At 37.9% G+C, this 14,313-nt stretch overlaps 2 protein-coding genes across 4 annotated transcripts; one reads left to right on the top strand and one right to left on the bottom strand.

The window, feature by feature from the left end:
- Positions 1–4,071: 4,071 nt before the first annotated feature.
- On the top strand, positions 4,072–7,148 carry LOC140767699 (thylakoid lumenal protein TL20.3, chloroplastic). 2 transcript variants are annotated; one of them, XM_073107697.1, is made up of 7 exons: positions 4,072–4,272; positions 4,365–4,539; positions 4,634–4,663; positions 5,080–5,186; positions 5,263–5,297; positions 5,914–6,042; positions 6,719–7,148. In XM_073107697.1, exons 1-7 carry the CDS (start codon positions 4,155–4,157, stop codon positions 6,908–6,910), a joined length of 786 nt encoding a protein of 261 aa, XP_072963798.1. In that variant the 5' UTR covers positions 4,072–4,154; the 3' UTR covers positions 6,911–7,148. The 2 variants fall into 2 exon arrangements, with proteins under 2 accessions (XP_072963798.1, XP_072963799.1); XM_073107698.1 differs by lacking the exon at positions 4,072–4,272 and having other exon boundaries at positions 4,373–4,490; positions 4,605–4,663.
- Positions 7,149–7,591: 443 nt separating this feature from the next.
- Positions 7,592–13,535, bottom strand: LOC140767698 (U1 small nuclear ribonucleoprotein 70 kDa). Of its 2 annotated transcripts, none has more exons than XM_073107695.1 (11): positions 13,375–13,535; positions 12,941–13,055; positions 12,771–12,850; positions 11,749–11,824; positions 11,605–11,669; positions 11,463–11,525; positions 9,582–9,663; positions 9,340–9,502; positions 8,818–8,892; positions 8,001–8,694; positions 7,592–7,913 (listed from the first exon to the last, which is right to left on the bottom strand). In XM_073107695.1, exons 1-10 carry the CDS (start codon positions 13,471–13,473, stop codon positions 8,019–8,021), a joined length of 1,494 nt encoding a protein of 497 aa, XP_072963796.1. In that variant the 5' UTR covers positions 13,474–13,535; the 3' UTR covers positions 7,592–7,913; positions 8,001–8,018. The 2 variants fall into 2 exon arrangements, with proteins under 2 accessions (XP_072963796.1, XP_072963795.1); XM_073107694.1 differs by having other exon boundaries at positions 8,005–8,694.
- Positions 13,536–14,313: the final 778 nt, after the last annotated feature.

Raw genomic sequence — 14,313 nt, 5'->3', positions numbered from 1 at the left:
CAATGCAAATTATACGAGCTTAAGCGATCACGAGCCGAGAAAGCTTGCAAAACTTTTACATAAGACACGCTATTCACTATTTATATCTCTTTCTATGATATATATATATATATATATTTTGTTCCTAGCTATCACGAGATAACATATATGCCCTCTGATGCTCATGTGTGTGTGTATATATATATATATTGTCGATCTAAATTACCTATGGTGGAGGACACTGGAGAGAACTGTGGGACATATCTAGGATCTCTTCACCACTTGTAGCTTGTAGGGTCATCACTAATCTCAAGAGTTTTATGTGTCGTGCTGGACCACAGCTTCTGCTACACTGAAAGGAATCAAGGACAAGCTTGCTATTGCCCACGGGACTCATCTTTTCACCTCGCCCTCTATATATATTTCTATCTCTCTCAGACTAACTCAAACGTGTTTTAAATAGGGCTCATCATAATTACACATCAAATCAAACCTCTATCTAGCTAGTAGTATCGTATTTTGAAGATAGTTTTGCCATGGCCACATATATTTTATCTATATATATATATATATGTATGTATGTATGTGTAGGCTATCATGGATATATATCCACCTCCCCATGTGCTATGTTCCTGACCAATGGGCGTGGACCCTGGACAATTACAGTACTGTATCCCCTAAAGAAGTTTAGAGTGTTTTGCAATCAACCCCTCCCTCCTGGTCCTGAAATATTTTGTAAGTCGCATGCGGCTAGCTAAGAACATTGGATTAAGAGTTGTAAATTATCATTCAAGAATGTTAGCTCCAAGACCATTAGGTCTATACCGATCCAAAACATCACTAAGATTGATTATATAGCGTGCTATATATGCAGTCTGTTAAGTATTCATAGCAGAGCAGGGTGATGAGTTTTCAAGCCCATGAAATGGGCCCATGGGTTCATTTTGAAATGGCATTGGTATGTCCTAACCATCCGATCTTTATACATATTCCATCCCCACGTCCTTTTCCTCAAACACCCTTCAAAGAAGTGGAGATCTTTTTTGCGTCGTGTGCTGCACCGGGACGGACGGTGACAACGACGCCTCATGTGTTTCCTCGTTGATCAACTAGTTTATCACGAAACTTTACACTAAGCACCCTACAGTCTTGTATATATTTTCAAATATATAGACGCTAGAAGTGGAGAAGAGGTGTGAGTCACTTAATCCTTCAAATATATAGGGTGTTATATGCAAACTACCATTCTAAAGTGGGGTTGATGAGGAGCCATCTGGGCATGGCTGTGCTGCGGTCGCTATTCCCGAGATGTAGAGTAGAGAGAGAAAGAAGAGGACAGAGGCGGCAGAGGTGGGGGGGACAGGAGTGAGAAAGGGACGTTTGCATGGACTCACCCGTTCTTTTCGCAGTAATGAGAAAAAAGAGGAAGAGAGAAAGAGAGCTAATAATAGTGTAGGAATTTATCCTTTATAAATTATTTTCTATATATTAGTTTTCATGTATTCCCTGTTTATGCCTCTTTGGGTAATAGAGTATATACTATATAGTAGCAGCTACTCGTGCTGTAGTTTGTAGTAGTAACAACAAGCTCTGGGATATAACCTATACCTTCACTTACCTTGAGAGTAACATCCTGTCTTTTAGATTATTCGTATTTTTTACTATTGTTTTGCCTGACTGCTTCTAATTTTATATTATAATTTATTTTAACTCTATGCCGTTAAGCACGCCTTAACTAACATTACTAAAACACCCTTGAAAAATTGTTGGAGAAGTTTACTTTTTTAATGGTATTTTTTCAGCAAGGTATACAGCGTGCTATAAGAAAATCCCCCCATCTCCATCTCCATATCCATCTCGTTATGGTGGTGTGGAAGATGAAGAGATACCTTTGTCCCCAGAAGTACAAAACCAATACCATAAGATTACAGTGGAAAGGAGTTATGACTTGCATAAAAGACATAGCTAGAGAGAGGGAAAAATAAAAAGAAGAGAGAAGAAAAAAGAGAAAAGCTTTTGGTGATTTGACCTCACACAGCCAGCAGAAGACAGAGATCCTCACTCTCTCTCTCTCTCTCTACCCCTCTCTAGTCTCTCCTTTACCAGCTTTGTCGTTTCTTAAGTTCTCCTTCAGCTTTATTTTCCTTCTTCCTCAAATCTTTCATGTGGGTTAGTGTAGGTTAGCTTAGTTTGGCTTGCAAACCGTATATAATTCTCCCCTCCGCACCACATGGAAGCTAGCCAAGAATTCTCTTCTCGTTTTATTCCTCCCAAACTTGAGCACCTACTTTCCACCATTCTCCTTTCTCCATTTACACTAAAGCCTGCATTGCATCACTACTCACGTACTCAAGCATGCTTCATTCGGCTTTGGCTTGCTTTGCTTCTTTGGCCTTCCATATATTTTTTTCCTCGGCGTAACACCGCATTAACCGGTCCATGCTGAAATTTACGTAACACACCCTACATTTAAGCGTATTTGCTGTTCTTACAGTGCATTCTTTAAATACACTTTACCGGCCTTGATTATTATGGTTCTAATATTAAACCATAATAAACGCAGAATGGTGGGTGTAAGACGGAAAAAGCACTCTATTTTTTTTTTTATTACTATACCATTACGGTTGGTGCTGTTATTGAGCTATGATACCACACGTGTCGCAATTGCTAACTGGGTATAGAAGTGGTTAATGCCAAAGTGGAGCTACCAGAAGAGATCAGAGATGAAGATGGAGAGGGAGAGTGACCACTTTAAATGAACTGAACCAAACCTGAGTGGTAGTAGGAGAAGACAAACACCTTAAATTGAAGTTCTTTTTACATAATTGCCATTGAATTTTTTTCAATATTACAATTACCATCAGACAAATTATATTTTTATTTCATGTCAGATAAAAATTTATTGATACATAATTTATAATGTAAACTGAAAACAAGAGGGTTTTATTTTATTAACTCTAATAATATATTATTAAGAAATTTTTGTTAAAAATTAATCATAATGATATTTTAAAACCGCATAATTATTTTAGTAGCAATTCTGATATTAAAAGTGTTTAGTTGTAATACGTAAAAATCTCAGAATGGAAAACCAGTAACTACTCGTAATACGAGAAACACTGCGATTTGTCCTTAGCTCGGTACCGAGTTCATTTCTCCTTGCACACCCTGGAGACTATATTGTATTATAATACTACTGGGCGTTCCCTCTTCTGTACTTCTCTTCCAGACTTCTTACTAACTCCTCTGCTCTTGTTCTCTATCACTTGCTGTTACTTTTGAAAGCACAAAGCTACGGTGAACTGTGTCACTGTTGGGCAAAAGGAGGAGATGTTACCACTTGAAGACAACTTTCTTTATCTATTATCTCCCTGTGTCACTGTCAAAATCTCTATCTTTGTTCATAGCAAACGACAGTGCAAAGTTTTTGATAATTTCCAGTGCTTTTAATCACTGCTGGATAAACAAAGCACTGGAGGCTTGTAAATTGTAAGCGAGAAATAGTAGTAGTGCCTGAGCCCATGGGCTAAAGGCCCAAAGAAATCCCATTATAAATGGAAAAGCTTAAGACAGTTCATCATAAGCCCAAACAGCCGACAAAACGATCGTATTATGGAATCATAATAAACCAAGCAAATTGGAATAATATATATTTCACTTTTAATGACTCAAAAAAGGCTTGCCCGAGTTAATTTTTATCTAGTTTCAACTAACTAACTAAATAATATTTGGTTACTTTTGAAAAATAAATACCTATAATTTGGTTAATTGGCTTTTCCTCTTACTTTTATCTTAATCTTCAAAAACTTACTAGAGATTATTAAAGTCATTCTATATCTATAATTTAAATTATTTATATAGTAACTGTCTATTAAAAATTAAATTACAAGATTTTTTAAAAAAAATATTATACTAAGAATATAGGAGTTGGATGATAAATATATAGTAGGTGCGAATAATATTAAAGTTAAATTTGGTAACTAAGAAAGAGAATAAAACAAGGTTTTAGTCCACGTCCAATTTACGACGTCCGAATTGGATAGGTGATTAGATCTCGTTACACGTGTTCGCGCGCGAACCAGAGAAGAGCTCTTTCGTCCATGGCTTTGCCTCCACTCTAATCCCTCCTCCTCTTCTGTCTCTCAAGTCTCGACCCTTATTCAACCCCCATATCCATGGCTCTCGCTTCGGCTTCTTATCTCTCTACCAACCCACTGAAAACTCTCACTTCCCGTCGCCCTGCTCCACTCTCTCCGCGACTTCCTTCGAGAGTCGTCCTCTGCCAAAGCTCCGGTAAGTCACACTTCCCCATTTGAGGCATTTGGTCGAGCATCTAATGTGCAACAACTCTTTATTGACGCCAAAATTATGTACGGATCCACCAGAACCCAAGAAATGGCGAGCAGTTGTGTCTACTGCGTTGGCCGCCGCCGCCGTCGTCGTCAGCTTCCAAGGCGTCGGGCCGATGCCGGCGATGGCTGATCTCAACAAGTTTGAGGCGGAGATGCGCGGTGAGTTCGGGATAGGTTCCGCCGCGCAATATGGTTCCGCGGATCTCAAGTTTGTACCTTTAAATCTCTTTCTCATTAAATGGTATATAATGTATTGGAGATATTACTCATTAGGTCTGTTTTGTGGGGTCTTTGTGGAGCAGGAAGGCTGTCCATACCAATGAAAACTTCAGGTGATTGCATTCTACGAATCATCATTAATTAATTGAGTATAGTATGAATCTTTGATGAGGTTACTAGAACTAATATTGATGAGCAAGCAGTTAGTTTAGTTGCTCTATTGATACCCCTCATGTACTTGCAAAGGTCATCTGAATTAAATTTTTTTAGATGATTAGTGATACAAGCAGTTGATCACACTTGGGTTTACTTAGTCTGCAAAGATATTATATATTGATAATTAGTTCCTCGCTCACTTGAGAATAATGCTTTGCGAATGGTAGGGGAGATGACCTACCACGTTAGTTACAGATGATTTTTGATACCAGCTGATGCTTGTGTCATCAGAAAAATTAAGTATATGTTGTCTTGTCATATTGTTCATGTAAATATTTAGGTGTTTCTCTCAGAATCCTGGTAATTGATGCAGACGAGCTAACTTCACGTCTGCTGATATGAGGGAGTCTGATTTCAGTGGTTCCACATTCAATGGTGCTTACCTTGAAAAAGCTGTTGCTTATAGAGCAAATTTTATGGGTAAGACAACCTGCAAGTTTATGATCCTCAACAGAACTGTCTTTCCTACCGACACATTTATTGTGATATTGTGCAGGTGCTGATTTCAGCGATACATTGATGGACCGCATGGTAAATCTTATAAAACCTTATTCTTCAAAAAGTGTACGAGTAAAAATTATTTGGTTTTACTGATAATAGATTGTGATTTCAATAAATGCTTCTATATAACTCTGCTAATACTTTAGGTACATGCTATAGTCAGCCTGGAAGGAGTCCCTAGTCGATACAAATTGATGCTAAAGTGAAGCTCAATGTTCTCTGAACTGAAAAGAAAGAACAAAAAAAACATTGAATGCTACCATAAAATCTTGTTTGCATTCCTTGGTTAGAAATCTGGAGTGTCCAGGAAAAATATATGGGTTTGCTCCTTGTATATTCAAGTTTGAACTTGTGACAATATAGACCACTGCATTGCCGTAAGGCTTGCCTGGTGTTGCCGTCACTTTGTTGTCAAGTTAACTAACCATTTTAAGTTTCTTGAAAATAAAAAGATCCATTACAGAGGACATATGGATTCAGTTCATCTGTAAAGATATAGTGCTTCTATGATCCTACTTCAGGGTCTGAAGCAGTAAGCTTACAAGTTAAAACTGTGGCAGAAAGGATAGAGATGATAGGCCAATGGCCGTAGAATTTGGAAAACTTTTTTTGTGAAAGTAATGCAGTGAATTGTAAAACATTACAGGTACTTAATGAAGCTAATTTGACAAATGCTGTGCTAGTTCGATCAGTTCTTACACGAAGCGACCTTGGTGGTGCGATCATTGAAGGTGCTGACTTCAGTGATGCTGTCCTGGACTTGTCGCAGAAACAGGTGAATTACTGACTTATATGAGACATATTACTTCCAATCACTTATGTGGGGAGCATATACTATCAGGCAATGTCTTCAATATCTTACACAATCTTCCTTAATCTTTATTTTTTTTTCACTGCTTTTCATGTTAGAATTTGTGAGAAATACAGAGTTTAGGTAGAGGTTGGTTCCATTTGATATGACAAGGAAAATATACTTTCCGTACTACTTTTAACTGATAGAATCATTGTGCTAATTATCGAAACATCTGAAAGAAAAAAACTTACAAAATGAAGTACAAAATACTGTGTCAAGCAACAAACACTATTGGGACAACTGAAATTCCAGACCATAGGTGCTTACCAACTGTGTTAAACAACAATTGTGTTGATCTAACTGATGTTTATGTGCTCAATTATCGTCTATCATTCTCATGACGACTTAAACTCTACGATAGTTTTTCTTTAGCTTTCTATCTTACGAGGCAACAGTCAAATAATACAGTTGTCTATTTTGGTTGCTGCTAGCAAGAGTTCTTAGCTGAGAAATGTGAAAGGACTGCAGAGATACTGCAAATTCAGATCATCTTTTGAAAAGATAGAAAATAATAACTCAAATTATAGCTCCTGCATTTTGGAGAACCTTGGTCTTCGTAAGGTGTGTTCCTCATTAGCCTATTTTTAATGTTTTGCAGGCATTATGCAAATATGCAAGTGGAACTAATCCAATTACAGGAGTAAGCACAAGAAAGAGTCTTGGATGTGGTAACAGTCGCAGGAGCGCCTATGGCAGTCCTTCTTCACCTCTGCTGAGTGCACCACCTCCAAAGCTACTGGATCGCGATGGGTTCTGCGACCCCTCGACTGGTATGTGTGATGCGAAGTGAAGGAATAAGTATTGAGGATTGAGCAGGTGCTGTATATAAAAATGAGTATGGACAAAAAAATAAAACAGATTGAAAAGATGCAGCTCTTTAGTCCTTTGTAAGCCATGTACAGAACTGCACAATTTCGGATGAAGTCAAATACTGACACAAGAGTCATGAAGTTACATATGTATGAGACAACTATTGGTTCGCCTTTTTGATATTAATGAATTTTAGTTGAAAGCTTGCCCATCGTTCAGTTAAATCTGCAGAACTGGCTCGCGGCGTGTATATGTGTAGTGTGAACCTCATTAGCATTCAGTCAGCATGCATAACCATAAAAGTGTAAGAAATGATTGCGTCAGTACTATACTGAGTGTTTTCAATGTGAGACACCATTACATTCATCCATAGCGCGAGACCTTTGCTCAAAAGGATTGAATATGACATGGGAGAACCGCAGACAAGTTTGCAAGGAAAAGTTACTAATAAGAGGATTCTAAAGGACGTACAAGTTCCCGATTAGTGATAGGGTGTGTAGGGGCAACACACCCATTCCTTTCATCAATGAACTTTCGTAGTCAAGTTCAAATGGCAACACTTCAATATGGCGTGGGAGAAGGCTATCTGCTATGGCAATTTTTTGCAAAAAATTATCAGCACTACTCGCTAGTGATGCAACATGGGGAATAATCGCCTCACTTCTAAACCATATAGCATTGATATACTACTACTCTGAAACAGTTTTACACTGGTGCATCCTCTCTAGAGACAGATCACTCATACAAAGAGCTAAGTATACAATTTGCTTGTCTCGAGAAAAAATGACTCAAACAAACAGCAAAACACAAGTTGCAAGAACCAACAAAGTTCATCATTCGCACCTGTTCCATTCATGGCAAAGGGAACAATAAAAGAGCACCCATAGAGTAGCTGAAATAACCCAGAAGTCAAACCAGTACATTTTCAATACTCCTTGCATACATAGACAGCATCAGTTGGTGTATCCTTTACTCCATGCAAGCTGGAATCATGTAAAAAGAGAGTGAATCAATAGGATCACATATAGGACTTTAGAATCAATATTATTATGGTAATAATGATTAAGGACCTACGAAAACATCAGATTTCACTTTCTATACTCATCTGCTCCATAATACTCATAATCGCGCTCATCATATGCCTCGCCCTCCTCACGTGGTTCAGATCCTCCACGGTTGAGTTGATTCTGATAATCAAGAGTGCCCGCCTTGCTGTATGGCTCATGGTCATAGTAGTCATGTTCATGTCGCTTTGAGCGATCAGATTCATGCCCAAGGCTATCAAGGCCATGGCCGTGAGTCCCACGCTTGGATCCATCATTCCACTCCTGTCCAATGTCAGATTCTACTTGATCAAATTCTCTTGCCTTTACACCAGGCAGATCCCTATCATGCTTTGGTTCAATATCATAGTCAGCATCCTTCTCATGCATGTGACTGCGGTCTCGTTCATGACTTGCACGCTCATAATCTTTCTCACGCTCCCGGTCCCTATCCCGATGACGATCATGATCACGCTCACGTTCCCGATCTCTATCGTAGTTGCGAGACTCACGACCACGGTCCCGCTCCCTGTCCTTGTCACGACCACGATCCCGCCCCCGATCTCTCTCCCTCTCTCTCTCTTTGTTCCTGTCACGGTCTCTATGGTGGTGCCTTTCTTCTCTAGTATCACGATCCCTAGTCCTGTCATGCGAACGTTCACGGGACTTTTCACGTTCACGGTCTTTATCTTTCCCTCTTTCACGAGATTTCTCCCGATCCCTACAACAATAATTGGCAAATACAAGTGCAGCATTATTGTGCAGGTGAACAATAAGTACCTCCTGGCACATAAAATTGAAGAATGAGCCCCTATCATTTTACAAAATGCAATGATAACCATACCGGTCCAGATGACGGTCATCCCTCACCCTAGGCTCCTCTGATCTAGGACGTCCTGAAGCAATCTGCTGTTGCTCCCTGGTCAGAAGATTTAAAAGGGTTATACATCAAAATTTCAAAGGAAAAAAAAAAAACTTGATGTCAGACAAAAAAGTTATACATCAAATTTGAAGGGGAAAAAAAATGATGTCAGACAAGTTTCTTGAATTGTAGATCAGTTACAACTAATCATGGAGAACAGCACGATCATGATATTATCATACAAAACAAGCTAATAATGCTCAGTCGACGATCTCGTTTATATTTTTCGACACATGTCCCGCCAAAAGAATCAAATCAAGAGATGACAAAATGACGAATAAGAAGGTAAATGTTAGATAAAAGAAAAAAAAATCAAGAGATCAAGTAGCCAATTTTCTTTCAATATCTAGGATCTAGAAGGCATATGTTCAAATAAACAGAGATTGACATATCAAACGTTTTTTGAAGGGGTTAAGCTGAAGTAGCACAAGGTGATTCTTGTACCTGCCAGCATATTTTGGATCAATTTCTTCACCTCCTATCCTGCTTGATCCAAGTCCACCACCCAATCTTCTAGGTCGCCAATTTGGCACAGTTCTACCACGCTCTACATCCACAAGTACCCGTTTATTATCCACCTTCCTCCCATCAGCTTGCTTGTAGGCAGCTGCACAAAATTACGAATCAGATTATAATCCCACCATCAGCAGCTTTTTGAAAACAATATTTCAAAATGTGAAACACACTCTTCATATCCCGTGTATGCATGTATTCAATAAAGGCATATCCTCTAGGCTTATTTGACACCTTGTCAGTAATGAGCCGAACCTGAAAAGCACAGAAATATTGATTGGTAAATCAATATCAATTGTCAAGTAAAGTATATTGTTAGAAAGAGCTGAACTACTGGTTACAGGATTTCTATATTCAATCTTATTCTTAGTGATAAATCCTAAATGCACGACAGACAGGCACATGCCTAACCAGCCGTGCTAACCTTTTGAGATGTAGAGCTTCACCGCTTGGATCAGATCCCAGCACATCAACTGAATTGGCAGAAAAAATTGTCTGTGGCTGATTTGCCAGGTGTTGAATAGTACACTTACCAGACCCCTTACCAGGGAAGTTTCAAAAAGAAAGGGTATACTATAGATTAAGGAAATACCAAGATGTCTACTGGATTGCAGATAAATTTTCAACCCAAAAAGAAAAGAAGAAAACTGCACAAGGGTTAGAGATAGATAAAGTAAAGGGCAAGGAAGAAGCTAAGAATACTCCTGAAGTGTGCCGATGCAGCACGCCAGTCCAACAGATTGAAGGGATAAAGTGGGACAGATTTTATCTTTATGACTTGGAGAGCATATTTATAAGCATCATGCATTACCGTTATTCTCATCCATAAGGATATGTCTCACCTGTTGCAGCACTAAAATTGATAACAGCTAAAGAAAAGAGAGCGAGGGCAACTACAGTTACCAGTACCTAATTGCCCAATGGATTGTCATACATCAGTCCTTAATTAATGGAATTCTGCCTCCATATAAGCTATCTTTCTCCAAAAGGTCTTAATCTTCCAACTGTGACAACATTCTTTAAGCTCGTACCAATTCAGGTAATACAGGACCAGCTAACGAGTAAAGACATTTATCTCAGAACATTGAAACTCATCCAGGACAGAATTTGTACTTATACAGCATGCCGAATATCTTTAAGTGAAGCAAAAATGATCCATATTCCTCAATTTTTCTCTCAAATAACCAAAATTAGTTGTAAAAGAAAATCAAGAACACACAGCCACACATACAACCAAATTTACCTGGAACACGTGCAATCTGTTTGCAAACAAGTCTTCGGACCATAAATGATTTCTATTGGTCACCGACACATTAGAACAACTTACAAAAACAACCAAGAAGCAGGGAATTATGGAAATATACCTGCTTTTCCTATTATCATTTACCTGGAAAATTTCCTGATCTTCTGAATGAGCTTATATTGGATATGGAAGATCAAAGGGACATCTATCAAAGGAGATGGAAGTGCAACAAGCTGATGCCATTGTCAAAAAGCATGACATGTGCTAACACCCCAGCTCTAATGATTCAAAATAGGTAACCTCCTCTTTCTTTAAGTCAAAAGATATGAATGTAAAATTTAGGCCCCCTTTCAAGATTAGAGTTTTTCAAAAATGGTCACTACTCCCAAAACTATATGCAAAATACAGCTTTGCATCACAAAGTCAAGAAAGTACAGATAAAATAGGCCTGAGGTATTATTTGATTCCTAGACTTTCTGGTAAAAACTAACGAAAAGAGAAAACTCTAGACGGGATAAGGAAAAAAAAAAAGAATCTCCCTAAAACACATTGCAGATATACTTTGTTCACTAGATTAAGATCCTTTTTAGTTTGCAAAGAAAAAAAAATGTATAAAATTATCTCTAGTCCCAAATACGAAGACATCCAGAACTACCATAGGACAAAGGCTAAAGAGCACAAGGTGAAAAGTAGAAACCCTTCTTTTTTTCAGTTTTACCAGCTAAGTACAGCTTTCCCACTTAGAATGACTGAACTCCTTACCAAAGAGGAATAACTCGACCTGCCATCGAGATTTCTTTTGTACACTTACCCTTTTGATAGGCCCATAAGCTTCAAACTCCCTTTTAATTCTGTGCTCAGATGTCTCATAATTCTGCAAGTAGTTAACAACATTAATGAGCACAGTAGTTTTACACACTCAAAAAGTCAAGTGCTGACAGGAAAAGACATACAAGCCTTGCCACAAATAGTGTCTTGTATGGATCACCAGTAACATTGGGATCGTTTTGAGGATCATCTGCAGAAAAGAAGTGTACTTAGTTTACAAAACAAAGATTGTGAGACAATATGACAAGTTCACAAATGAAGAAACATACATTTCTGAAGATCCTCAGCAGCCTTTGCTGCACCTTTCTCAAGCCGAAGCTTGCGGATTCTAGCTTTTTTTTGTTCCTGTAATGATAATAATTTAGAATTTTGTACTTATAGATAACTTAATAAGTGCATCCTGAAACAAACATGTTCGCTGTTGTTTATATGGCTCTGCATGTGCATGCTGAACTCCCTAGAAGTGTATACTACAACTAGGATAATCGTACAACAAAATATAGCTAGGTTTCAGCACATATAACAGATCGAATAAGAGTTTTGCAAAGCAGGATAAGATTTAAAACTAAATAAACCAATCAGATGGGCTCCCAAATATTATAACCTTACAAAAGTATGGTACTTTTAGAAAAATACCAGTGAAAAATTATCCAATAATTTTCCAACATAATGTGCAACTATTATTCTGAAATAAATTACCAAAAGCAAAAGGAAGATGCAGTATGTATGATCGTACAAAGTTAGGTGAAAAAGCACATAAAAGGCAGGTAAAAAATTAAAAGTTTTTAGCACTTGATGAGGATTGGTGGTTCAAACAAAAAACAAATGCTACTAAAGGAAAGTAATTGGATTTAAATTAACATACTACTAAGATGATAAGTGGAGATAAGTTGGAAAAGACAATAATCGTGGAAATGGCCCTTCATAAAGGTAAATGTGGAAACAGATAAATTGGGACATATAACCTTGTTGCTTTTTTCTCATGTTTGAAAGTATGTTCTGTGTGCTTCTTGAGACATCTCTACTGAAACATGATAATATAGCTTTCGAAGAATAATAGACCATCAGTCATATTAAGGCTTCTACAAAGAAAGTAAAGAAAGATCGTTCCTAAGAATTATATATACATAATATAGAACGAGTCTAGAATTGTGTGGATGCATATAAAATACTCGAAAACCGTTACATGTGCAAAATTTACGAAATAGAAAAAAACTCAAACAAGAATGTAAAACAAAAAGGCTCTGCAATCCAAAATAGAAAACAATATTTCAAGTGGATGGAACCATACTCGTGTTTCAACTTCTTGAACAGGCGGAGCATACTCCGGATCTCCAGCCTCTGCAAACTTGGACACAAATTGAGCCATCCCTGCAAACAAGAACAGATTCAAACTCCTAGAACGCCAATCATCCTTACAACAAAAAAAGAAAGCATCAATAACCAGGTAAAATTTATTACCAGTATATGCAGGCATCTTCCTCTTCTCTAAAGGAGGCTTATACTCCAACGGAGGTCGGGGTTCAAACAGCTTCAGGAGATTGGTAGTAAGACCAGTAGGGTGACTCTGCCCAATCTGCAACACGTCAAATAAATACAAGCTCAACAACTGAAGAACGTCAAAGAAATAGCGTTCCAATTCCTTAATCTAATAATGCAAACTCCAATCTATTTAACACCAAAAATAAAAACAAATCAAGATCAAGTAAGCCATCCAAATGGATCTGCAACATCTCAATGATCTAATACAGAAAGATCCAGTCCAAGAGAAATGGATATGGTTATGGTCTTGAAGCAAATATTAAATAAAACCCGATCGTGGCACTGAGTAAACGATCTTTTCGATAGGGGACGACGAAATTAGGGTTTAAGAGAAGGAGAGGAGAGCGAGATACCAGTTTGAGCTGGAGAACGTTGGCTCGGTTTTGGGCTTTGGTGCGGGCCTGGACGGCGGCGTCCGCGTTGCGCATCATGGCGTTATTGAAGTCTCCCATGGCGAGGGGACGGAGGAAGCGAAGAGGGTTTGCTATGGAAGAAGAAAAGAAGAGGGGGATGAGAGGAATGTTATATTCTAGGGCATCCTTCTTTTTCTTGGGCTTTCGCGCCTTTTGGGGGCCCAAAGATTGTCCCGCCTATCAATATAAAGCCTCAACATACTTTGCAAGATAATTCCACTTTATAATTTCCTTATTCGCGAATACAGACCAAAATACTTGCTATTTACAAATAAAAGACTAATTTTTTTGCATTGTACTCGTATATTTATATAAGCCAATTTCTTTTTCTTTTTTTTTGCATTTATGTATGCATATGCAAAATAAGATTGTAAATAGACTTTGTCTGGACGAGCATACCGCATTCTGGTCCATATGTTGTAACGTGGTTATCAAGTAAAATTAATTTGCAAACCATTTATGTTTGCTGTAAGAGTGAAATGATGATATTTCATACCAATGTTTTGTCAGAAAAATGCTAGCCGAGCGTGTACATCGAAAACATATTTAGAGTCTGAGGTTTAGAGCTTAGAGTTTTGGATGGGGGTTTAAGGGTTTAAGATTTTGGTTTTAGGGTTTATGATTTACAATTTAGGATATCTAGATTTGGGTTTAAAGTTTATAATTTAGTGTTTAGGGTTTAGGGGGATATAACAATGATCTATTGTAGGTGTCCTTATTTTTCCTGAGCTTTTGTACCTTCCATAGCCTAAAGATTATCCCTTGTAGCAAAATAAAGCATCAACCTTTTGCGTTCCTTTTTAGAATAAAACACTCAACTCTTTAATATTTTATTTTTATTTAGTTTATCAAAAGAAAAATGAATAACCGAGTAAGTTT

The sequence above is a fragment of the Typha angustifolia genome, chromosome 9 (assembly GCF_048772165.1).
Source record: "Typha angustifolia cultivar Huaian chromosome 9, ASM4877216v1, whole genome shotgun sequence".
NCBI lineage: Eukaryota > Viridiplantae > Streptophyta > Magnoliopsida > Poales > Typhaceae > Typha > Typha angustifolia.
Note: the sequence above shows the minus strand (reverse complement) of the source record. Positions and strands in the feature narration are given on the sequence as shown.